Below are 25,301 nucleotides of genomic sequence, written 5' to 3'. Positions count from 1 at the left end.
AGGTTCCGTGAGGCCCAGGAGCGGTCGGGTCGCGGTGAGTGGTGGCTTTAGTGAGAGAGGGCATTTTCGTACTGTTTCGTACACTTGGAAATATATCTCTAAATCGTTTTTTCTGTCGTTCCTTCATTACAGATGTCGTGCCCCTCTGAATGTCTTCAAGCGATCCGAAACGGAAGGTCCATTTGAAAGCAGGGATGCACAACTAGTATCACCCGTGCCAAGTATGGCCCCAACTGAAGAACCGTCGGGCGCTAGTGATTATAGATAAAGGTAAAGTTTGTCCTGTTCGTAAATTAAAATTTTTAAATTCGCTAGTGGGGGTGGAGCCCAGCTGGGTTCACTCGGCACGGCGGCCACTGATTGGCCTATTTGTAGGCTGCCCCGGGCGATTATGATGATGGAATAAAGATTGGCAGGGGAAACCGAAGTATTCGGAGAAAACCCACCCCAGCGCCATTTTGTCCACGACAAATCCCACTAGACCAGACCCGGGATCAAACACGAGCCGCCGCGGTGGGAAGCCAGCGACTAACCGCTTGAGCTATGGCGCGGCCCTTTCGTCCTGATCTTAACTAATTAAACACTACGCCATGAAGACGTATGGGGGAGTGGATGTATAGATCAACGTATTCTTAAACTATACACTAGTTGTAGGGGAGTGGTCAGCTTCACGCCCCGACCGCTTTACCCCCGAGGAAAGAGTCTCCGGTACCCATTGTATAGGAGGCTTGATGGCCTATAATGACTGCGCTATCCGGCTCCTCACGTCCAGCCCGTAGCCAGTCGCTATACCGACTGCGCTATCCCGGCTCCTCACGTCCAGCCGTAGCCAGTCGCTATACCGACTGCGCTATCCCGGCTCCTCACGTCCAGCCGTAGCCAGTCGCTATACCGACTGCGCTATCCCGGCTCCTCACGTCCAGCCGTAGCCAGTCGCTATACCGACTGCGCTATCCCGGCTCCTCACGTCCAGCCGTAGCCAGTCGCTATACCGACTGCGCTATCCCGGCTCCTCACGTCCAGCCGTAGCCAGTCGCTATACCGACTGCGCTATCCCGGCTCCTCACGTCCAGCCGTAGCCAGTCGCTATACCGACTGCGCTATCCCGGCTCCTCACGTCCAGCCGTAGCCAGTCGCTATACCGACTGCGCTATCCCGGCTCCTCACGTCCAGCCGTAGCCAGTCGCTATACCGACTGCGCTATCCCGGCTCCTCACGTCCAGCCGTAGCCAGTCGCTATACCGACTGCGCTATCCCGGCTCCTCACGTCCAGCCGTAGCCAGTCGCTATACCGACTGCGCTATCCCGGCTCCTCACGTCCAGCCGTAGCCAGTCGCTATACCGACTGCGCTATCCCGGCTCCTCACGTCCAGCCGTAGCCAGTCGCTATACCGACTGCGCTATCCCGGCTCCTCACGTCCAGCCGTAGCCAGTCGCTATACCGACTGCGCTATCCCGGCTCCTCACGTCCAGCCGTAGCCAGTCGCTATACCGACTGCGCTATCCCGGCTCCTCACGTCCAGCCGTAGCCAGTCGCTATACCGACTGCGCTATCCCGGCTCCTCACGTCCAGCCGTAGCCAGTCGCTATACCGACTGCGCTATCCCGGCTCCTCACGTCCAGCCGTAGCCAGTCGCTATACCGACTGCGCTATCCCGGCTCCTCACGTCCAGCCGTAGCCAGTCGCTATACCGACTGCGCTATCCCGGCTCCTCACGTCCAGCCGTAGCCAGTCGCTATACCGACTGCGCTATCCCGGCTCCTCACGTCCAGCCGTAGCCAGTCGCTATACCGACTGCGCTATCCCGGCTCCTCACGTCCAGCCGTAGCCAGTCGCTATACCGACTGCGCTATCCCGGCTCCTCACGTCCAGCCGTAGCCAGTCGCTATACCGACTGCGCTATCCCGGCTCCTCACGTCCAGCCGTAGCCAGTCGCTATACCGACTGCGCTATCCCGGCTCCTCACGTCCAGCCGTAGCCAGTCGCTATACCGACTGCGCTATCCCGGCTCCTCACGTCCAGCCGTAGCCAGTCGCTATACCGACTGCGCTATCCCGGCTCCTCACGTCCAGCCGTAGCCAGTCGCTATACCGACTGCGCTATCCCGGCTCCTCACGTCCAGCCGTAGCCAGTCGCTATACCGACTGCGCTATCCCGGCTCCTCACGTCCAGCCGTAGCCAGTCGCTATACCGACTGCGCTATCCCGGCTCCTCACGTCCAGCCGTAGCCAGTCGCTATACCGACTGCGCTATCCCGGCTCCTCACGTCCAGCCGTAGCCAGTCGCTATACCGACTGCGCTATCCCGGCTCCTCACGTCCAGCCGTAGCCAGTCGCTATACCGACTGCGCTATCCCGGCTCCTCACGTCCAGCCGTAGCCAGTCGCTATACCGACTGCGCTATCCCGGCTCCTCACGTCCAGCCGTAGCCAGTCGCTATACCGACTGCGCTATCCCGGCTCCTCACGTCCAGCCGTAGCCAGTCGCTATACCGACTGCGCTATCCCGGCTCCTCACGTCCAGCCGTAGCCAGTCGCTATACCGACTGCGCTATCCCGGCTCCTCACGTCCAGCCGTAGCCAGTCGCTATACCGACTGCGCTATCCCGGCTCCTCACGTCCAGCCGTAGCCAGTCGCTATACCGACTGCGCTATCCCGGCTCCTCACGTCCAGCCGTAGCCAGTCGCTATACCGACTGCGCTATCCCGGCTCCTCACGTCCAGCCGTAGCCAGTCGCTATACCGACTGCGCTATCCCGGCTCCTCACGTCCAGCCGTAGCCAGTCGCTATACCGACTGCGCTATCCCGGCTCCTCACGTCCAGCCGTAGCCAGTCGCTATACCGACTGCGCTATCCCGGCTCCTCACGTCCAGCCGTAGCCAGTCGCTATACCGACTGCGCTATCCCGGCTCCTCACGTCCAGCCGTAGCCAGTCGCTATACCGACTGCGCTATCCCGGCTCCTCACGTCCAGCCGTAGCCAGTCGCTATACCGACTGCGCTATCCCGGCTCCTCACGTCCAGCCGTAGCCAGTCGCTATACCGACTGCGCTATCCCGGCTCCTCACGTCCAGCCGTAGCCAGTCGCTATACCGACTGCGCTATCCCGGCTCCTCACGTCCAGCCGTAGCCAGTCGCTATACCGACTGCGCTATCCCGGCTCCTCACGTCCAGCCGTAGCCAGTCGCTATACCGACTGCGCTATCCCGGCTCCTCACGTCCAGCCGTAGCCAGTCGCTATACCGACTGCGCTATCCCGGCTCCTCACGTCCAGCCGTAGCCAGTCGCTATACCGACTGCACTATCCCGGAGGTTTTGCCTAATTACATCTGGAGCCTGTTGATAATATTTGTGATTCACTTCTGCTTCGTAAGATATGGGTATGATGTTACTTTACGTAACCAGCTTGAGTACCGAATTATATGGTTACCCAGGGAACGTCAACTACAAACCCCGACGTATAAAAGTGAAATTTAAAAGCAGTCCCACAAAAGAAATAAGGGCCAGATTTATATTTATGGTGGTCCCTGGGGCAACTGAAATATGGGGTTCATATCAGGGACAACAACTTTACGTCATGACAAGTTTTTTTTATTCTATTCCTTATAACTCAAATGTAAACTAGCTTTTTGTGATTTTAGAGACAGAAATGTTCCAGTGAAATCTGTGGCTTCTATTTATTTTGTTGAGGACCCGGGGCGACAGCCGAGTCACTCTCAGCACAGCAGGCAGACGAACAGTGAAGAACGGTCTAACGAATGTGGAGCAACAGAGACGCCTGAGTAAGCCCACGGGACGGCGCTACTGGAGTAATCTTTTCTTGGCGTAGGTAACCTTTGATACAAATCTGGCACGAGAAGGGAAACGGTTAAGAAGGTTTTACATTCGGAAACACTGTAATACTGAAGAGGGTGAGGTTAGGATAATACATTCTATATTTAAACGCTTGTATTTTTCACTTTAATTCAATACACTTTATGGAAAACACTGTTTGGTCGGAGAAGATAATTCTGCATTATAATAATATCCCTTTTGAATATATGTAGTAAAACCAGGCACTTCTGCCTGCCTGATTCTAAATAAATGAGATACAACGTCAAATACTAATTTAAATTCAATTCCGGGCCACTTTTTTTAATTGTAAAACTTATGGAAGTATAACAAGGGATTATATTCACATTTCTGTGTAAAGGTTAAAAAAATGAAAGTAAAGCTATCTGTGTAAGAGGCCGTGGAGGCACATAGGGTTGTGAGACGTCGAGGCTCCAACATTTTCTAGATAATCGGTTAATAGATGGCGGTAAGGTTGTCAGCCTTACGCGCCGGCCGCCCTTTACCCCCAGGAAGATTCCTGGTACTCATTTGTCAGAGGCTGAGTCGACCCCAGGGCCCCAGTGCGGCTGGAAGGATTAGGAAATACAAAAAAATCCAATGACCTAATCGGGAATCGAACCCCCGACCTTCCGGCTTGTAGCATGATGCCTCAACAACTACTCAACGGCGTGCCCCCAATGCTTCTAGGTGTTAATTAAAATGACAAGAAATTCTGGCAGAACTAATCGCTACTTTCCTTGACATGACAAGGACCGTACAGAAAGTGACGCCCAAAAATGTTTTTATTGTTGCGTGTGTATTCTTTACTGCGGTAACGACTTTATGAAGCCGTTGCCTAGAAACGCTAGGGGGATATATGTATAGAAACAAAGACAAATGAAAGGGATCTGTTGAGATGGGCTCAGGTGTCATGATGTCCGTATCAGGTTCCTCAAAGACTGGTTCAGCCATTCACAAGTTAATAGGGCGGGATATACAGCATGGAGATCCCAAAAGCCTACTTTTATTTTTCCGAAATAAGGAAAGTGGGCTCAAAATGGGACATGAGATAATTCTGTCTGCATGTTTCAATTAACCTCCTATCTACTCAAAGGCTTTCAGTTTGTCTGTCTGCTTAAAGTTTTCCAACCAAATTTTCAATTCGATCAAGCAACATGAGATAGGTGGGACATAGGAGAGCTAGGAAACACGAAGTGCATTGCGCATTTGGAAGACCTAGGCATAGATGGGAGGACAATATCAAAATAAATCTTAAATAGATGGGATTGAAGGTTCTCGGTAGAGAAACAGCAACGGAGCTCCAGGTTCCATAAAAAGTAGGCTTTTTAATGGTTTACCTACTTTTATCTTCCAGAATGACTGTTTTTGTATCCCAGTAGTTATTAAATTTTACAATTAGGGCCTTGTCTTCTCTTTAATTTCAAGTTGGTGAAATATGTACTTGTAAACTGCAAACAGGCAAATAGTTCAAGTGAATTTTACCTTCCTCATATCACAAAGGCTGAAAACCCATCGCTGGTACACGAAACCACAACCCGCCCACAATTCAAACTTCACAAACTGCTGCAAAGTTCTTGATAGTTTTAATGTATCCTATAGAGTGTGCTGGACTCACTACAGTCTGACACGCAACTCCACTCAAAGTTGCACCAATGAATGAAACAATTCAGTAAGGTAATGAAGTAATTACATTCTTAGAGTGTTTTCGTGACCGGACATACACAGAACTCTGTATGCTTGTAAGTAACCCACAATAGGCAAACATACGAAACTATCTCACTAAGAAATTCGTTAAAGCCGGCCGTAATAGACAGTAGTAGGAACAACCGTCTTTTCGTCGAAGAGGAGGCCCCATTTCAAAACATGGTAGTGGCATGGATGTTTGGTGTGTGTATGTGTTTATTCTGTCTTTGTGTTGTCCTGTGTTTAGGTAGTGGCCTTGCGACGAGCTGATCACCCACCAAAGGAGTCCTACCTCTGTAAAATGATCATGTAACTGAGAAACTAGCCCTATGTTCCAAAGTGGGAGCAAGAGGAGAGGCAAAATAATACTTACCGATGAGTAAGTTAGTTGAGATTACACAGAGTCAAAAGCATTGATGATCAGCAAGTTCTGACATGGACGGTAGGTGGACGGAAAACGAGTGGCCTAATTTGAGGTAACATCCAAGAATTTTCTTGGACTGAGGAAAATGACGAAACCTAAGTTCGACATGTCAGTCGGGGTAGAGATATAAACCGGAACCTTTCAGAGTAGGTTCATCGCCTGAGTTAACTTACTTGGTAGATGAGCCCATAGGAATTACTGTAACACTGAGTTATTCTATCTCAGCATTGTGATTAATTAACCTTTTCACTGCGCAAAATCTCCGCCCCCGCTCCTACTGTGACGTCAAAATGGCCTTATATTTTGACGTTCATTTGTCACCGCCTCTTCGGTGTCTCCACTTCTGCTTATGAACACTCAATCACTTCCGGCACAAACAAATTTGTCAGCACGTCATGTGAGTGATGTAGACAGTGACCAACGGCTTGTGGTGTGAAGAAACGTATTTCGGCACTTGGAAATGAACTGCCCCGAAAAGTATCGGCTAAGTTCTGCTGCACTACAGGCTTCTACAGTTCCAACCGGTCAGTCGGAGCGTTGTCAATCCAAAAGCCTTTATCCTCATTGCGATCTTTTCAGGTTATTTTTCTTCCTTGGCACTACAGCCCCAGGGGGCCTAGGCCTACCTCCATGAACTTCTCCGTTCACTTCGGTTTTTCTAGATCTTACACGTACGGGAGGACTCCTTGGGCGGGTGATCAGCTCATCACAAGGCCTCTACCTGTACACAAACACAGAAAAACGCACACACACAAACTAAACATCCATACCCTGAGTGGGATTCGAACCCACGATCCCGGTTTCCAAGCGAGCGAAGACAGTTCATGCCTTAGACCGCTCGGCTACCGTGATCGGCAGTGTATAAGAATAATATATAAGAATTCAGTCCGTACCTAACAGGAAACAGATCCGAACCCACGATCCCGGCTTCCGAGAGAGCGAAGACAGTACATGCCTTAGACCGCTCGGCTACCGTGACCGGCCCTTTCAGGTTTAGTTGTTTAAATTATATTGGTACAATATACATCAATATATCACAAATTATTCTACTCTATGTAACGGTATATAGATTGAACTCTGGTAATGATTCCTACCATTCACTCCAGAATCTTTTGTCTTCTCGTCTGTTGTCCAAAAACATAAAAATTAGAATGTACAAAACTATAATTTTGCCTGTGGTTCTGTATGGGCGTGAAACTTGGTCTCTGACATTAAGGGAGGAACATAGACTGAGGGTGTTGAGTAGTATATTTGGACCGAAGAGAGATGAAGTGACGGAGGTCGGAGAAAACTGCATAATGAGGAGCTTCATAACTTTTACTCTTCTCCAAGTATAATTAGAATGATTAAGTCAAGGAGAATGAGTTGGGCAGGGCATGTAGCACGAATGGGGGAGACGAGGAATGCATACAGGATATTGGTGGGAAAGCCAGAAGGAAAGAGAGAATTGGAAACATCAAGGCTTAGGCGGGTGGACAATATTAAAATGGATCTTAGAAAGATATGATGGGATGGTATGGATTGGATTGATCTGGCTCAGGATAGGGACCAGTGGAAGGCTCTTGTGAACACGGCAATGAACATTTGGGTTTCATAAAATGCTGGGAAATTTCTGAGTAGCTGCAGAATTCGTGACTCCTCCAAAAGGGCTCAGTTTCATGAGTAAGTAAGTAAGAAAGTAAGTAATTAAGTTTTTTTAATTCGCATAGTGGGGGGTGGAGTCCAGCTGGGTCCACTCGGCACGACGGCCACTGATTGGCCTATTGTAGCCTGCCCCGGGTGATCATGATGATGGAGAATTTCGTGGAATGAAGATTGGTAGGGGAAACCGAAGTACTTGGAGAAAATCCGCCCAAGCGCCACTCTGTCCACCACAAATCCCACCTAACCAGATCCGGGATCGAACCCGGGTCGCCGCGGTGGGAAGCCAGCGACTAACCGCTTGAGCTATGGCGCGTACCGAAGTAATTATGTAAGTAAGTCTGGTAGATAGTTACTGACATTTTCAAGGAACCGGTTATTTTCATATGCAGTGCAGAAAAGGGAGGCAGAGAATTCCTCCTAAAACCTAAGAAAGTTATCTGCATACCAAATTTTCTGCTTTCATATCTCAGAGACCATAATCTTAAATTTTATAGCCATGAGAAACTGAAATACCAGCGGCCTCTAGGGGTAACGTTCCCACCTCGTGACTCAAGGTACGCGGGTTCAAACCCGACGGAGGTCATGGAAATTTTAAGGGCCGAAAATTTCAGGGAACAAGTCCTTCGGGAGGGACTTTAAGCCGTGGGTCCCGTGTCGTAGCTTTACGGCACGTAAAAGAACCTCATGTCTCAAGGGGACCTCTGAACCAAATTCAGGATATTTCCCGCCCAACAGTAGTCTTTAACGCCTCTGGTAGATGGGGGAAGCATCGAGATACGCTGAGCCAGTAGAGGCCGAACTCGCTGGCTGAGTCGGGACTGATGGCACGCACCAGTACCGGTAGGGTATAGAGACTGGTAGAATATTACAAGGGGACGCACAATGGACCAATATCTGGTCTAAGTGCATTGGGAAACCCAGCCTCTCCAATAACAATAACAACAACAACAACAACAAAAACAACAACTGAAATACCACATTCGGGATCTTCAGATCACTAAATAATTTTATGATGCCATCATGTAAGATGCAAAAATTGGGCACATATTGGAAGAGGAAAATGTATCAAATTTTATTCGTGTTACCAAACTAATGAACTGATTTAATAAATTCAGATTGGTGAATTTTTATTTTCTTCCGCGTCGGATCGATACTGAGGCTGTTTTATACAAAAACATATTAAATTGTATACATTTTCTCAGAAACTCACGAGAACTTGACATGTGGACAGAAAATAATGCGAACCTCAGCATCTCGGACCACAGAATTACTGGGTTTTTGGACTTTTTCCATCGTCGGGAATTCTAGGAAAGAGAGGACACGATGTTTCGGAAACTGGATCTGTTTCCGTCATCAGGTGACGAATTAAGACACCTACTAAGTTGGGTCCCTTAGAAAGAGCTAATCTCAATCACTGGACAACTGTGAGATTTACCCAGCTATTTTAACATATAAGACTAGGTTAGTTCAGCGGGAGATAACAAGAAACCATAAAATAAAATAACATATACCGCTGAACTAGCCTGTTGAAATAGCTGAGTAAATCTCACAGTTGTCCAGTGATCGAGATTAGCTGTTACTAAGGGAACCAACTGAGTAGGTGTCTTAATTTCTCACCTGAAGACGGAAACAGATCCAGTTTCCGAAACGTCGTGTCCTCTCTTTCCTAGAATTCCGGACGATGGAAAAAGTCCAAAAACCCAGTATTATGTGCGTTATCAACCATCATCAGAACCCTTTAGAACCATCTTTTATCGTGTTAAATTTTTTTAATTCGCTTAGTGGGGGGTGGAGTCCAACTGGGTCCACTCGGCACGGCGGCCACTGATTGGCCTATTGTACCTGCCCGGGTGATTATGATGATAGAGAATTTCGTGGAATGAAGACTGGCAGAGGAAACCGAAGTACTCGGAGAAAACCCGCCCCAGCGCCACTTTGTCAACCACAAATCCCACTTGGCCAGACTCGTGATCGAACCCGGGCCGCGGCGGTGGGAAGCCAGCGACTAACCGCTTGAGCTATGGCGCGGCCAATCTTATATCATTTTCCTTCTCGAAGTACAACATAAGCTCCTGCCCACAGTAACGATTTTCTTGAAATAAATCAGGCTAATGTTTTTTTTCTTTGCAGCTTTTTCTTAGAATTCTTAAAATTTACCAAGAAAAAGATCCATATTCGAAGTCGTGTACCAAAACTCTTGAACACGTTTTGTCATAATTCTAGGATTTAGACTATGATTTGGCATGCATTCAAAATGTCATGGCCTACCTTGATCGTTAGGGCTAAACTCAGCTTCCAGATCTTGCACTGCCTCTTTGATGTCGCCGCTCTTCATATTCTGACGCGTCTTGTGACCCCGGAACACAGCCTGGATTTTTGTGGCTGCTTTCTCGGTCTCTGGGTCGCTTAGATCGATATCTGAAACACAAGGGCAAGCTCAATTTACTTTTGCAAACGCCGTGCCTACATTTGAGCCCTGCAAGCGCCTGGACACGTTCCTTTGCGGCCACTGCAGTCACACTTGTGCGACAGTATGATCAGGCAGAAGAGTCAGACGTTCTTACGGAGAAGTCGGGCCGGCCCGCAACGCGGAAGTGACTCTAAAATTCCAGGGTTCTACAACATTTTTTTCCTTGGCACTACAGCCCCAGTGGGCCTAGGCATACCTCCATGAACTTCTCCGTTCACTTCAGTTTTTCTAGATCTTACACATACGGTAGAACTCCTTGGGCGGGTGATCAGCTCGTCGCAAGGCCTCTACCTGTAGACAAACACAGAAAAACGCACACAAACATCCATGCCCTGAGTGGTATTCGAACCCACGACCCCGGCTTTCGAGCGAGCCAAGACAGTGCATGCCTTAGACCGCTCGGCTACCGTGACCGGCTCTACAACACTTACGAGGATAAAATTAAGAAGAATCAATTGTGCGTAAGTGATTACGCACTAGACCATCAAACGTATTGGGGAGTGGAGATATAGATCCACGTATTATTGGCCTCGGCACTTCACGAATAAGCCTCTTTACTCGTGGGGAAAACAACCGGTAACCACTGGATAGGGAGCTGGTTGGGCCCCAGAACCGATCCGGACGACGTGGAGAAGAGAAAAATGTTGTCCCTTTCGGAACTCAAAATTTCTACCTTCGACAGTCCAGCACGTAGCCAGTCGGAACTGCCGATGCGAATGTCAGTAGTTACCATTTTATAGTCCCTAATTATTTCTGTATTTTCAACATGTTCTTCCAGAGAATTTCGGGTACTGTTGTGATGCAGATTAGAATGTTAGGTAAACACGAGAGTAGCATGAAACTGCAATGAAGTCATATTAGAATTAAGATTTTAATTTTTTAAGGAAAGTAAGGTAGCAGACTGTATAAGAGGAGCAGCCCTTAGCAGGTTCCGCAGGCATGGCAGAGCGACCGTACCAGCCAGCGGGGCGATCGCCGGAGAGGAGCCAGACACGGCCGTTAATCTTCCGGTCAGTGAGACCACTAAGGAGGCAGACACTTGATTGGCCCTAGCAAAGGCAACTATGGATTCAGGATCCTTGAGTTCAGTCGTGGGTCTAATAATCGTAATTTGTACAGAGTCAAGTAAGTAAGGTGGACACTCTTATACGTGTATACCCAATGCTGCCGTAGTAAGGACATGAGCTTCCTCGTCGTATTAGTTGAACATTAGAACACAGGGACTGTTACGGTTAGTAGAAGTGATAGTAAAACAAAAGAAAACAAAAATCCGTGGTTTTAGTCCGCAAGCGAACTATACCGACCGAGCGACCGCCGCTTGTCGGTGAAGTTAGTGCCAACTTTAGGGCATAAATGTGCCGCGTGATCAGCGCAACGAATCCCCACAGACGTTAATGTCGGTTTTCTAGACCGGAACCGCTATTTCCTTGAAACACCTCAATTATGCTCACGAGACTGAGTGGGCCCCGTTTCAGACCCACTACTTCTCAGAAAATCTGGTAGCGCCGGGAATCGAACCCGGGACATCTGGATCTGTAGGCAGGAACTGTGACCACTAGACAATAGAGGAGGTTAAGGTTTTTTTTCATTGCTAGTGGGGTAGGACTAAGTCCCTTGTACTGTGGCCACTTCTGGCCTATTTTACCAGCCCCAGATGATAGGTGAGGGTGATTGTGGAGCAATTGGTGGAATGAAGATTGGCAGGGGAAACTGAATTACTCGGAGAAAACCTGCCCCAGCGCCACTTTGTCCACCAAAAATTCCACTTGACCAGACCCGGGATCGAACCCGGGCAGCCGCAGTGGGAAGCCAGCGACTAACCGCTTGAGCTCTGGCGCGGCCGGCGGTTAAGGTTAGTAGAAATGATAGTAAATGTGAATAAAATTACTTTCGGCAGGAATGTGGAAAGCCGAGGATAAGGGTCACGCTGAATCATTGGATTTATATTAGAATAATGAATAAGGGTTATGCATTTGTGCATATGCTAATAAAAGTAGCGTAGGTAACCATCTTACATGTTATTCCAAACATTATTCGATTTCTCACGCATCGCGGGGAGAAGAGAGAGAGAGAGAACGAGAGAGAAGTATTGTACAGCTGAATTACCTGAATATCACATTAAGTAGCGCAGACATTAGCCGACATGGTGGCAGCTACCGAATGACAGTCGTGTTAGGATAGTAGTGGCAGAACTGAAATTGGTGGTTTCAGAGGATTTCAGTGGCCGTGATATAATCTACTCTCTCTCTATCTCTCTATCTACAGCCATTTTTTCTGGACCTTGGTCACTTTTCACTTTCTTTATCTTTTACACAGTCGGTAAAACTCGTTGGACAGGGGATCCGTCCGTTCGCAAGGCCGCTATCTGCACATACAGGACATTACAAACACCGAATAACCGCATACACACACACGAAACATCCATGCTTTAAGTGGGATTCGAATCAACGATCCCAGCGTCCGAGCGACAGAAGTCAATTCATGCCTGGACACGTTAGTATGTAGAGCCTCTCAATTCACGGTCATCGTCCCATTTTATTTTATGCTGAAGTTGAAAAGAATAGATGATTAATTAATATCTGTTGAATGTGACTCCATGTACATAACTCACTTTACTGTATTTACAAGTTTGCTTCCTGGGCATGAACGTTGATCCCGAAGATGAAGTCTGTACCTTTCTTCGAAACGTCGGTAAACGTCTATCAGATTACACGGCGTCGTAAACCAGACGATATTACTTTTAATAGTCACGTCGTAAGAACCTAACATATCACATGGAAAATACAATCAATCATTAGACCAATGAAACTAATTTATTTCACTCGAAAAGACTTCATGCAGGAAGAACTGAAAAGTTTATGAAAGGGATACGTGTACACCTACACAGATGGTATTATCAGACATGTATAATGGATTTCAATTATTCAAATTTCGTTTGAATTAAAAAGTATATTATGGGGATTCATATATGTCGCATCAGATGGTCTTGTCAAACTGATATATAAGGGGTATCAATTATTCAGATATTTCCATCCATGACACGCAAATACTCGCTCACAAAGAGGAGAATTGATAGGATTAACCTCCATGAAAGAAGTAATATAAACAATTACCAGAAAATAATTTGAAAGGTGGATGAGATGAATAGAACATACAGCAGAGACGAGAAAGAAATTCATATTAAAATTTTGCGGGATAATCTGAAACAAGACCGCCTCTGTAATCTAGTGGTCATAGCTCTTGGCGACAGATCCAGAGGTCCGGGTTCGATTCCCGTCGCTACCAGATTTTCTGAGAAGTAGTGGGTCTGGAACGGGCTCCACTCAGCCTCGTGAGGATAATTGAGGAGATATTTCAAGGAAATAGCGACTCCGGTCTAGAAAATCGAGATTAACGGCCATGGGGATCCGTTGCGCTGACCACGTGACACACTCTATCCGCAAAACTTGGCACTAATTTCGCCAAAAAGCGGAGATCGCTCGGTCAGTATAGTTCGCTTGCGGACTACAGGCTACGGAGCTTTAGTTTTAATTTGATGGGGAGTACGCGGTAGCGTAGTTGGTTGAGGCAATATGCTACAAGCCGGTATGTCGCGGGTTCGAGGGACGATAAGGTGGATTTTTCAATTTACTTAATGCTTCCAGCCACAATATGGCCCTGGGGTCGACTCAGCTTCTAACAGAAATCAGTACCAGGAATCTTCTGGGGGGTGAGGTTAGGACGACAGGCGCGTAAGGCCGACAAACTCACGGCCATCTGTGAGCTGATGCTCTACTGAAAATGTGGGGGCCATGACGTCTCACAGTTTAATGCGGCAGCCTGTTTTTCTGTTGGTAAGCCCGTTGTTGTGTTACTTCTGCAATCTCTAATTTTGCCCCTTGCTTGTGCGTTGTTCCCCCTTGCAGCGTGTGGTGTTGTCTTCATTACAGGAATGCGAACACCAAAAAGCCAGCAATGCCGAGTTACACGCACCAACGTCAGAACCGTCTAGAATCTTCCAGACTGAAGGTTTTTGAGAACGGTGCTAAGACGAATATTTGGAGCGCTGAGGAGAAGGTAACAAGGGGATGGGAAAGCATTGTACAGGACGACGGGGTTTCCCATAATTTCTACTCTGCAAGGAATATTACTAGGATGATTACATCAAGGAGGAGCGGATGAGTTGGACATATAGCACTCTCAGAATTTGCAATGCTCAGCTTCTTATCTAACTCGAGTTTTGTTAAGCCGAAAATCGAAAGAAATACCTAAGCAGTTGAGAAGACTTCAGGTTTCCACAAATATTCCTTGCAGGATATGTTACACGTTATAAATGTTCAAAGAAGATGATGACACTGAAATTGACGTAGTAATGTTTATAATTTAATACTTAGACACACACATGTTATTACAGGCTACTGTTAACAGGAAAAGCACGAGAGTTCGAGTATAAACTTATTACAACAATAAATATGATACGTACATTAAACATTCAAACACTCAACACAAAGACAGAAATCTATGGGGTACAAAATAATCTGACCCAGTTGCGGGGGATGCTGATTCAGTGCAATGTATTGTCTTGCGGGGCGGTGCCAACCCTCCTTCTGAGGCCAACTGGGGGTAGCCTCTGCCTCAATGGGGTTAGGAGAAAGTGATGTTCACACAGATGTTCTCACTGCTTGGAGAGGGCACGCATCAAGTTCACTTCAATGGGGTCTCTGGGTCTGCGGAGAGGACGCACGGGCCGCCGTAACCATGGCCGGAAGCCTACTGAGCTCACTTGTTGCACTGGTTTACTCTGCATCAGTGTTGTTTCTTGGGAATAAATCTTCTGATTGCAGCAACGAATCAGGTGCTTAGCTCTCGCTCTCTTGGCAAGATAGGTGCTGAAATCGCAATGCTTCCCTGGAACAATTTCTATCGCCAGCGGCCCACAGCACTCATCCATAACGAGGATACTCCAACTCAGCACATGCCACAGACTGCAGTACCGCGTTGCTTCTAGTTGTTCATGGAACTTGCATGAGATTCCCTCCGCACATTCCAAGTCGGTGTTACTCAGCTCTTGTGGATCCAAGAAGTTGGGAGGCAAGATCACTTCACTTGGAACACCCATGCTTGCATTCCGGAGTTCGTGAAACAGTTTGCAGACAGAGTATACGCGGAAATTGTCTCTTCCTGCATTCATGTGCTGACCAGGGCGTTCATTCAGTTGGCACAAAACGCTTTCAACAGCTTCGATGTCTCCTGGTGACGTATACAGAGGCGGCAGGTTTGTTTCGTCCCTGTCCTCTCTCATTAGAAATGCTCTGATGTTGCTGAGTATTTCCTGATGTTCTGACTCACTCCCGAAACCGTCTGGAGGCAGTGGAAGCAGATGAGTTTCTGTTGCATGTTTGAATGCCTGAAAAGCGTAGCCAAGAGGAATCTCACCGGGGTTCATGAATGCATGCAAAGCCTTCGTAACGCCGTCCACAAAACTGAACTCAGCGAGAGCAATTTCACAGCCCAGGTACCTGCCACTGCTATCCTTGCAGTAGTAGTTGACGTGCACCAGGTAGAACGGGTGGGTTTTCAGTGAGTTCTGGTGTTTGAGCGCGCGCACTGTTGCCTCTATCTCTCTGAACATACTGTTCTGTCTGTTAGCCTGGTTCAGCACTCGCTCAATTCGGGCGCAGTATGTCCTCCGTGGCCGAAATTCGTTCCTAAAATCCACGTGGCTCAGACTGTGCTCCTTGTTTCGGGCCTGTTCCTCATACCCCCATCTCTCGTCCGGTGTCATGTGCTCCCACATCGAGGCCGCCATCTCACTGATGAAGGCAGCGCCCCTTTCTTGCACCTGCTTCTCTACATCCATGCAAAAGAAATGGAATCCATCTTCGGGACTTTCCTTCTTTGTATAAGGCATGTTGTCAGTAATCATTAATAAAACCTGTGAACAGAGAAATAGAAATAAATATCGTCAGATTATTCTGGAGGCACATGAGACCCTAGAAGCTAGAGATAAACTCAACTGTAGGAACGCCTCATATCTGTGAGTCGGGTGGAGACGAATCACTCCGCCTACCTCTACTAGTGATCATTCCTGGCTGAAGTGCGATAATTAGTTAACTCTAATTACCACTTCTCGAAATTGGATCGCATCTACGAAAATCTTAGTAAAGTTGATTACCCATTAAAAAGTAAAGAGAAAGAAATAAAGCTATCCCTGTAACAGGCCGTGAAGGCTCATAAGGTTGTGAGACGTTGATAGTCCCACATTATCTAGAAAATCGGCTCAAAGATGGCGGTAAGGTTGTCAGCCTTACGCACCGGCCGCGCTTTACTCCCCAGGAAAATTATTTTATTAATTCCCGGTACTCATTTCTGTTAGAGGCTGAGTCGACCCCAGGGCCATAGTGGGGCCGGAAGGATTAGATCAATTGGAAAAAATCTAATGACCTCATTGGGATTTGAACCCGCGACCTTCCGGCTAGTAGCATAGTGCCTCAACCAACTACGCTACCGCGTGCCCCCGTTGATTATCCATGATTCCAAGAAAATATGCCTATTATTTTACCACGTCTGTTTCTTCCGGTCATTCTGTTTCTGTCACATTGTGCACAGGCTCCTTCTTGGGAAGCTGACAAGAAACGTTCCCACATTTATGGAATGACTGTGCCCAACACAGCTGAACACCAGGGGCTACTTCTTTTGGTTTATTTTGGACTTCACTCATCGTCTGGTATGTGAAAGACAAAAAACCACGACGTTTCCAAAATAAACCAAAAGAAGTAGTGTATACACCATCGTCAGAATCCTTTCAAGTCTACCAGGGGCTAGTTTCACATATGAAACTCCTTATGAATTTGTTTCAACCGAATATGCTGTATGGGCGACCCTCTTAAATCTCTTTTGTCACATCGCATCCAAAATTCCAGGCAAAAAACACAATTCATAAATTTTCCCTTTTTATACAAATTTTGCACAAACCTATACCGATTACGTCAAGCCCCCCCCACACACACACACACGCGCGCGCGCGCGCGGGCATGCACACACACACACACACACACACACATATATATATATATACATATACATAATGTATGCCATTGAGATGGCTTCAGATGGCATGATATTGCCACGTGTGGGATGGTATGCGTGACGAAATGACGGGTTCTAGTTCGGATGATTGGGTTTATTAACAATTTGGTTACACACTCTCTCTTAATTACACTTAAATACAGCGCTATCGCTGATTTACACACACACTTCATGCGCACACACTAGTCCTCTCCTGATAATGCAATTAAACCACAGGAACTTGTAGTTCAGAGCGCTCCAGATATCTCTGCATCACAGCGCACACAAAGTCCGCAAATCACATTTTACTATCCCCTCAGGGCGACCTCCTGTATTCTTCTGTGCGTGCTTCTCTCGTAACGCTTAACTACCTCCGACTGGCTGACTCTGACTGACTTCTTAGAGATTCCAGTTTCTCCCATAAACCCTCAAGTCAGAAGCGGAATACACAGCTTTCCCTCTTTCGCGTAATCGCCGTGTTAAATTAGCTTTGCTAGGCAACGTTACCGAGAGATGTGTACGGCAACGCTGCGTAACTACCAGCTGAGCACCGAGAAAACACCGCTTTACTTATTGTTACGTAATAGCCGTGTTTACATATTTCTGTGGCTCAACGCCACAATATATACACACCCAGTTCCATGAAGATTGGTACAGGCGTTAGAGAAATATTAAGGGTTTCTCTCAGAACTATGAGAAGCTGAAATGTTGGTATCAATGATGGAGGAATTTATGATGATGTACGTAGTTGAGATGGCTTCAGGAGAAATGAAATTGTACTTACGAAGCTTCATGAAGATTCATATATATCTTCAAGCAATATTAAGGTCAGTCAGAAAGTTGAGAGGCTGTAATGTTGGCATTACTGGTGTGAAAGATTCATGAATTGCAGCGTTGAAACCGACTCAGCTGGCAGGATGTATGTACCAAGATTCATTAAGATTGGTTGAGCCATTAAGAAGTTAATTGCAGGAGGAATACACATACAGACGCACAGCAAGGTGACCTCATAGTCCTACTTTTATCCTTTAAAAATAAGGCAGTAGGCTTACAATTCAAGAAATCCCGAATGCTACACCCCATCTTTAGAACCCTTTAGACTCGGTCCGAGAGTACAGTTAAACCAGAAACGGAAGTCGCACTTTAACCATGGCAAAAATGTTAGGCAATAATATATGCAGACCGAAATAATGTTATGAAAGCAATGCGTGGATCGTAATTAAGAATGAAAAAAGACCAGACGGAGCAGACTCGTGCAGCTGTAACGCTCTAAACCTGTATGTTGGAGGTGTTGGGTTCGAATCTGGACCTGGACCCCAGCTGTCCGCACTGAAGTATTTCATACTTGTTCTCAGTCCCTATAGGCAAATGCTACGACAGTACCTCGATCAGAGGAAAGACTACTTCCTTGCTGATCCTTTCCAATTAATTGTTAATTAGTCATTCCATCGCTTGATCCTATAGCCTATAGTCTGAAATCCTGATGGCGTCGTTAAACAAGCCACACAAAACAATAAAGTGCACATACGAGATTCTGTACATGAGCCCACTTCTTAGAGCTAACTTGATCCAGCTGAACCCAATCCACATCCTCACACCTTATTTCCTTAAGTTTAATGTCAGTATCTTCACGTATTACTGACTGGACTGGACATCTGACATTCGTAACTACAAATAATTGCAACACTTTCACTGTTCTATAGCGTCTAGAAATAACTACAGCCTTAAATATATGTTATATTCTCACCTCACTGTCTGTAGTAATGGCTTCCGGAAATGATGATTCTGGTTGTTGCCGCAGGCCTCTCCGTGCTGGCTTCTGTGACAACTCAAAGTCGAAGTCAAGTTGCGAGTGACGGCCAGTACGTCCGCAGCTGCCTTTATACTCCAGCAACTGGTACCTGTGACGTCACAGTACCACGTTGCCGGGAAGTGTTTACTGTCTGGTTGCGTAGCAACGCATGCGTTACAGCGTCACAGTGCCACGTTGCCGGGAAGTGTTTACTGTCTGGTTGCGTAGCAACGCATGCGTTATAGCGTCACAGTGCCACGTTGCCGGGAAGTGTTTACTGTCTGGTTGCGTAGCAACGCATGCGTTATAGCGTCACAGTGCCACGTTGCCGGGAAGTGTTTACTGTCTGGTTGCGTAGCAACGCATGCGTTATAGCGTCGCGGTGTCCATGATTTCTACTTTTAAGCGTTATGTAATAATATTTTACTTCCGCCAAGACCTTATCTAAGTAAAATTTTTTGTCAATTTATCACGTCTTATAAACTTTTTACATGTCCCACACACATCATATGTATGTGAATGCCCTAACTGTATCTGATGGAGAGTGTGTAGTTATGCAATACGCAGTTCGATCTGGCCTTCTTCTGTTTATATTAATAAAAATAATCGCTTACTTTAAGAGGAAAAATAGACAGAATAAAGGAACAACACGAAACAGGAGACGTAGGAAGGCCTGGGTGTGAATGTACAGACAGTTTAGTTCTTGGATCTCTCATTTAGCTCCAGCACAAAATTAGTGACGAGGAAGGAAGGGGATTATATGACGTTTGGGGTGTTACAGGCCCACTTATAATGGCTTGGGAAGCGGGAATAGTCATAGAAATAGAAAGAACTGAAGAAGACCGTATCCTGCGGCATGTACCGGCAAATGGATTCATAAACAGAATAATCGTGTGTCCCGAAAGAAGCAGCAAATAGGGGACGAACGCCCTGTATGCCGTTATTGCACTGAGCATTAAAGTGCGTAAGAAAGTGCAATTGTTGGGACCGCCTCATCACTGCAACTGTTACAGTCGTGTTTAAACAAATACAGCTAGCCAAGCATATGCATGTCTCTCGCCTCACAAGACAAGGCCAGCATTTGTGATTCCTGCATCACGAGGATTTTTTAACGTGTAGAATTAACCACGGCGTAGTTCTTAATGCATTACACACAGGGGCAACTTTGGCCTTCCTAACTCAACTGCGAACAGCATTTTCATTTACCGTATTTCGATCCGGAGTATCCGACATCCGGATGAGATGTAACCGGATTAGAGAGGGTTCACTGCATTGCTGCATGGCAGCGATCGGGCTGCTTTTATTCTACACGTTAAAAAGTAGTAGCCTCTCCCGAAACGTCTTGCAAACTTCATCAAGTATACATTCTAGACTACACTACATTCTACTACACTAGACCACACTAGACTACATTCTAGTACATTACAGTCAGTTGGTTGAGGACCTCAATGTGACATTGTTAAATGTATAATTATTCCACAAACAGAACCCTTCTCGAGAAGCTAACTGTAGTCCAGCTAGTATTTTTTATTGCTAGTGGGGTGGGACTAAGTCCTTTGTACTGCGGCCACTTCTGGCCTACTGTACCAGCCCCAGATGATAGGTGAGGGAGACTGTGGAGCAATTGCTGGAATGAAGATTGGCAGGGGAAACTGAAGTACTCGGAGAAAACCTGCCCCAGCGCCACTTTGTCCACCACAAATCCCACTTGACCAGACCCGGGATCGAACCCGGGCCGCCGCGGCGGGAAGCCAGCGACTAACCGCTTGAGCTATGGCGCGGCCCACTAAGTAAAGAAATTTGTAGTCTGTAATCCGCAAGCGAACTATACCAATCTAGCGACCGCCGCTTGTCGGCGATGTTAGTGCCAAGTTTTGAGGATAAAGGATATCGCGTGGTCAGCGCAACGGATCCCGCCGGCCGTTAATTTCGGTTTTCTAGATCGGAGGCGCTATTTCCTTGAAATAGCTCCTCAATTATCCTCACGAGGATGAGTGAACCCCGTTCCAGGCCCTCTACTTCTCAGAAAATCTGGTAGCTCCAGGAATCGAACCCGGGACCTCTATACTGTAGTCAGAAACTCTGACCAATAAACCACAGAAAAACCTGCAAGTCTGTCACCTTGTCACCTTGACCTGAGTTAGATTAATCAGCCCACACTTACATCTGGATCATTCTGTGTGCAGTATACTGTATTTGTTATAAATGTTGTATCGGAAACACTTCTTGAAATGCCTTTAACTTTCAGGTAAAATTATAAAACCTGGAAAATGTACTTTATGCAAGGATTTCACACAGTTTTTGTGTATGCTGATGGATACTGTGTCTCATCGGATATACCGAAGAGTACACTCACAGAGATGCTCCATCAGTCAGCGCCTCTGCCGGCGGCTGAACAAACAACAGAATAGAATCCTGTGTGACGTAGATGCGATTGATTTTCCTCTCGTACCTCAACACACAAGGAAGACAACTACCATTTTGAGCCTGCACCACCCCCACCTAACACGTCACTAACAAACATTGCTGCAAATAAGGCTTATATTATTTTACGAACCCGTGCATCTTCAGGATAATATTTGGTATCATTTCTCTGCAGAAAAGAGAGGGGTAAGAGTAAAGTTACAGCATTCGGTTGAAGACGGTTAGGTTATGTATGTGTTTAATTATGTACGACTCCATAAATGCCCACGATAAAGTGTAGGTAATCGTATAAAGAGAATGAAGCAAATTACGCATTTAATGCACAAATTGAATTAGTCATTATATGTCGTTTGAAAGAAAATAGGCAATGCCAGAAATATCCGTCAAAAATTTGTTCGTTTTCCCCCACAAATGCTCATAGTTACTTTCAGCTTCAATATAATAGTGGTTATCTCTGTACTTGACCGCCTCTGCCGTCTAATGGTCAGAGTTACTGTCTACAGGTCCAGGGTTCGATTCCCGGCGCTACCAGACCTTCTGAGAAGTAGTGGGTCTGAATCGGGGTCCACTCAGCCTCGTGAGGATAATTGAGGAGCTACTTGAATAGAAAAGTAGCGGCTCCGGTCTAGAAAACCAAAATTAAGGGCGTTGGGGATTCGTTGCGTTGACCACGCCACACTCTCTATCCGGTAAAGTTGGACCTAACTTCGCCGACAAGCGCTGGTCGCTCGGTCGGTATAATTCGCTTGCGAAATAAAGCCACGGAGTTTGTTTGTTTTTTCTGTACTTAAAGCAGAAATATTTGACGATAAGTGGGGGAACGGACGTACAGCTGCAGCATCTTTAAATTTAAAACTAAGATGGACATATGTGGTCAGCGAGGTTCGGTCGCTCAGCACCCTGCGAATGGCTATCCCGTTACTTTTGTTGTAGTGAAGAAGGAAGTAGTTTCACCTGCCGGGATCCGAAAAGCAGTCATCCAGTCCGTAGCCTAGTTACTAAATTTATTGAGATATGGCGACTCAGGTTTTCAAGGAATATTTCTGTGAAAAAAACTGAAATCTGTAACGACTAATTAGTTTCGTATCTGTTAGAGGAACGTATAATATTTCGAGTTGTGATTTAGTGTGGAAATCATAACAAGGAGAACAGACAAATATTGGATTATTCAGTTACTTGTATTAACAAGATAAAGTAAGGAAACGCAATTCAAACCTAGAATAGAGATTTCACTAAAGGTAATTATTATGCAAAGAGAGAAAAAAGTTGGAAACAAATTCAAGGAATTTAATAAAGTTGGATAGGATTTCTACAAGCATCTTGAACAAACTCTTCAGCAACTTCTGAAATATTTCAATTCTCGCAGATCATCCGAGAGGGCATTATTTTCTTTCCATTATTGCTTTCCGCGTCTTACTGTTTGGTGTATTTTAATTTCGTCTAAAAATAAATGAAATAAATTCAATAAGACTGGGGCGTACCAGGATTCAAAAGAAACTGCTAAAACGTGAATTATAATTTCTTTTTTTTACGTTCTTTCCCGTCACTTTTTATGCGGAATATAATCCAATGAAAATAACTGTATCTTCGTTCGCTTCAGATTTTTATTCTCCCTCGTTCTTTGTCGTCCCATCACCAAGCTTTACTCTTTAGTTCTTCTCTTACATTTCTTTCCTTCGATTTATTGTGTCCACTTCAGTGAGTGCAATTTCAGAAGAACTTTCCTAGGAAAGGCCTAGACCCACCTCGTCATATTCTCTTTCTTCACCGTGGGTCACATACGTTACATACAGGGTGTCCCACTCTGAAACCCCTCAGGACATGCTTCTAATTTGAAAGCGTTTACCAAGACTTCTGCATTTATTTATTATTGTATCGGTTTATATATATTTATTTATTTATTTCCGGATTATTTACCCTATTAGTATCTCAAATTTAACAGCGTCGAATTGTAGGATTACTCCTGAAAAATAAATTTGAAAGAAGCGGGTGGCCTAACTCTAGTTATTATTCAGGTACGCGCCTGTAGAAACTGAAGAAATGAAAGGATATAAGATCTCCTGAACAAGATTTGAACTCGGGACCATTTGAATACGAAGCAAAAGAACTACCTAATCCATTTCGACACTGGGTGTTTATTATTTCAACCGTGATGAATTATTACTGGTCTAATTAACAACGTCGTATCAACTACTTATTTTATGCACCACCTAATTTAACGGTAACTTAACAGAATATAACTGAAAAGTGCTGACAAATTTTGGGCAAGAATTCCGCATAGCAAAACAAGAAAAATGTCCATTTTGTTCGGAAACATAATTTGTGAGTTATAGCTGAAAGAATGCGTGCTGTGTTCCGGCACATTTAGCCGTGCTGTGCGAGATGTTCCCAATAACACGTATCATGGCCGATAGATAGGTACAGGAGGACTCACTGCATGGCCTCCACGCTCGCCTGACTTCAATCCTCTGGATATTTACCTGTGGGAACACGTAAAAACCCTTGTGTATGCAGCTCCTGTTGAGAACGAAGAGACACTTCATCTCATTGTTGATGTCTGTCAGACTATCTGCAGCTACCCTGGGCAACTTTGAACGAATGTGGCGGTTCATGACGAGACGTGTCGAGGAGTGAACTGAATCTCGTGGAGAATATTTGGGCATTTATTTCAGATGTACTCTTTCAGCTGTAACTCAAAAATTTTCCGGACACATGTTGATATGGACATTTGTTCTTGTTTCGCCATGTGGAACTCGTACCCAAAGCTTGTCCGCAACTTTCAGTAACATGCTGTGTACTATTGAAGTATAACAAGAAATGTGAGAGCAGTTATATTCTGTGATACGTCAGCATCTGCCTCAAGAGACTGAGAGAACCTGTGTCATGACAGCCACCACCAGAACAAGACTTGAATGCTGGACCTCAATAATCTGAGAGAATGGAAACGATTTGACGGCGATGTTCACATTATTTGGACCTTGGATCACGTTATCTTCATTCTCCGTAGCATGAGGTTTGTCATCTCCTAGGATACAGAGGAGACACTGCATTCACTATAAAGACAGCCTTTGTGGTCTAGTGGTCAGAGTTCCTGACTACAGATTCAGAGATTCCAGGTTCGATTTCCGGCGCTACCAGATTTTCTGAGAAGTAGTGGGTCTGGAACGTGGTTCACTCAGCCTCGCGAGGATAACTGAGGAGCTATTTCAAGGAAATAGCGGCACCGGTCTAGAAAACCGAGATTAACGGCCGTGGGGATCCGTTGCGCTGACCACGCGACACCTTCCATCCACTAAATTTGGCATTAACTTCGCCGACAAGCGGCGGTCGCTCTGTCGGTATAGTTCGCTTGCAGACTACAGGCCACGGAGTTCTTTTTGTTACTACCGTTTATGCAAACAAATCTGTGTACTGCAAGAATAACACGAAACACGTAAATATAAGATTATTATACGGGCGAAATGGGATGTTCAGAGAGGCGGAACATGCATGTACTCTGTGCTTTAAAGGTCAAAATACGTCTAGGGGATATGTAATGTGTTTGTCGAAAACTGGTTACTGTCCTAAATACCCTTATCGCCCGGTGGTGTGTACAAGGTCCCACATCCTAGACATGTTCTCGCCTGACCACACCACATCTTCAGCCAGCAGCTCAAGCAGTGTGCAATGAATTTGAATTTCAAATCAAATGCAGTGCTCGCTTCCAGGAGTCTCATAAGCTGAAGAAAGCAGACCCTTCAATTCCAGTTACTCAGGTCTTCCTATTCTGACGATGCAGCAGTAATTTCATGTGGGGGATGTAAATTATGAAGAGAATGGATTCATATCTCCTATTATCCAGACAAGAGGGGAAACCGTGGATGTGCCGATCCAAACAAGAGTTCTGTCTCCTGGCATATCTAACAAGATAGTGTTTCGAAGGACATGACTCATCTTTCAAGGTGGAAGACTAAGCCAGAAAAGAAGGCCACGCTATAGTTCAAG

General features: G+C 46.0%; 1 protein-coding gene across 1 annotated transcript in view; it reads right to left on the bottom strand.

Moving 5' to 3' along the window:
• The window catches only part of LOC111865514, a 163,233-nt gene that overhangs the window by 69,183 nt on the left and 68,749 nt on the right, over positions 1 to 25,301 (bottom strand). Inside the window, exon 3 of the mRNA XM_023853609.2 lies at positions 9,853 to 10,002. Coding sequence (XP_023709377.1) covers positions 9,853 to 10,002 — 150 coding nt within the window. The remainder of the gene's footprint in view (positions 1 to 9,852; positions 10,003 to 25,301) is intronic.

This window comes from Cryptotermes secundus, unplaced genomic scaffold (assembly GCF_002891405.2).
Source record: "Cryptotermes secundus unplaced genomic scaffold, Csec_1.0 scaffold555, whole genome shotgun sequence".
NCBI classification, from domain to species: Eukaryota; Metazoa; Arthropoda; class Insecta; order Blattodea; family Kalotermitidae; genus Cryptotermes; species Cryptotermes secundus.
This window is presented reverse-complemented; position numbering and strand designations above follow the sequence as displayed.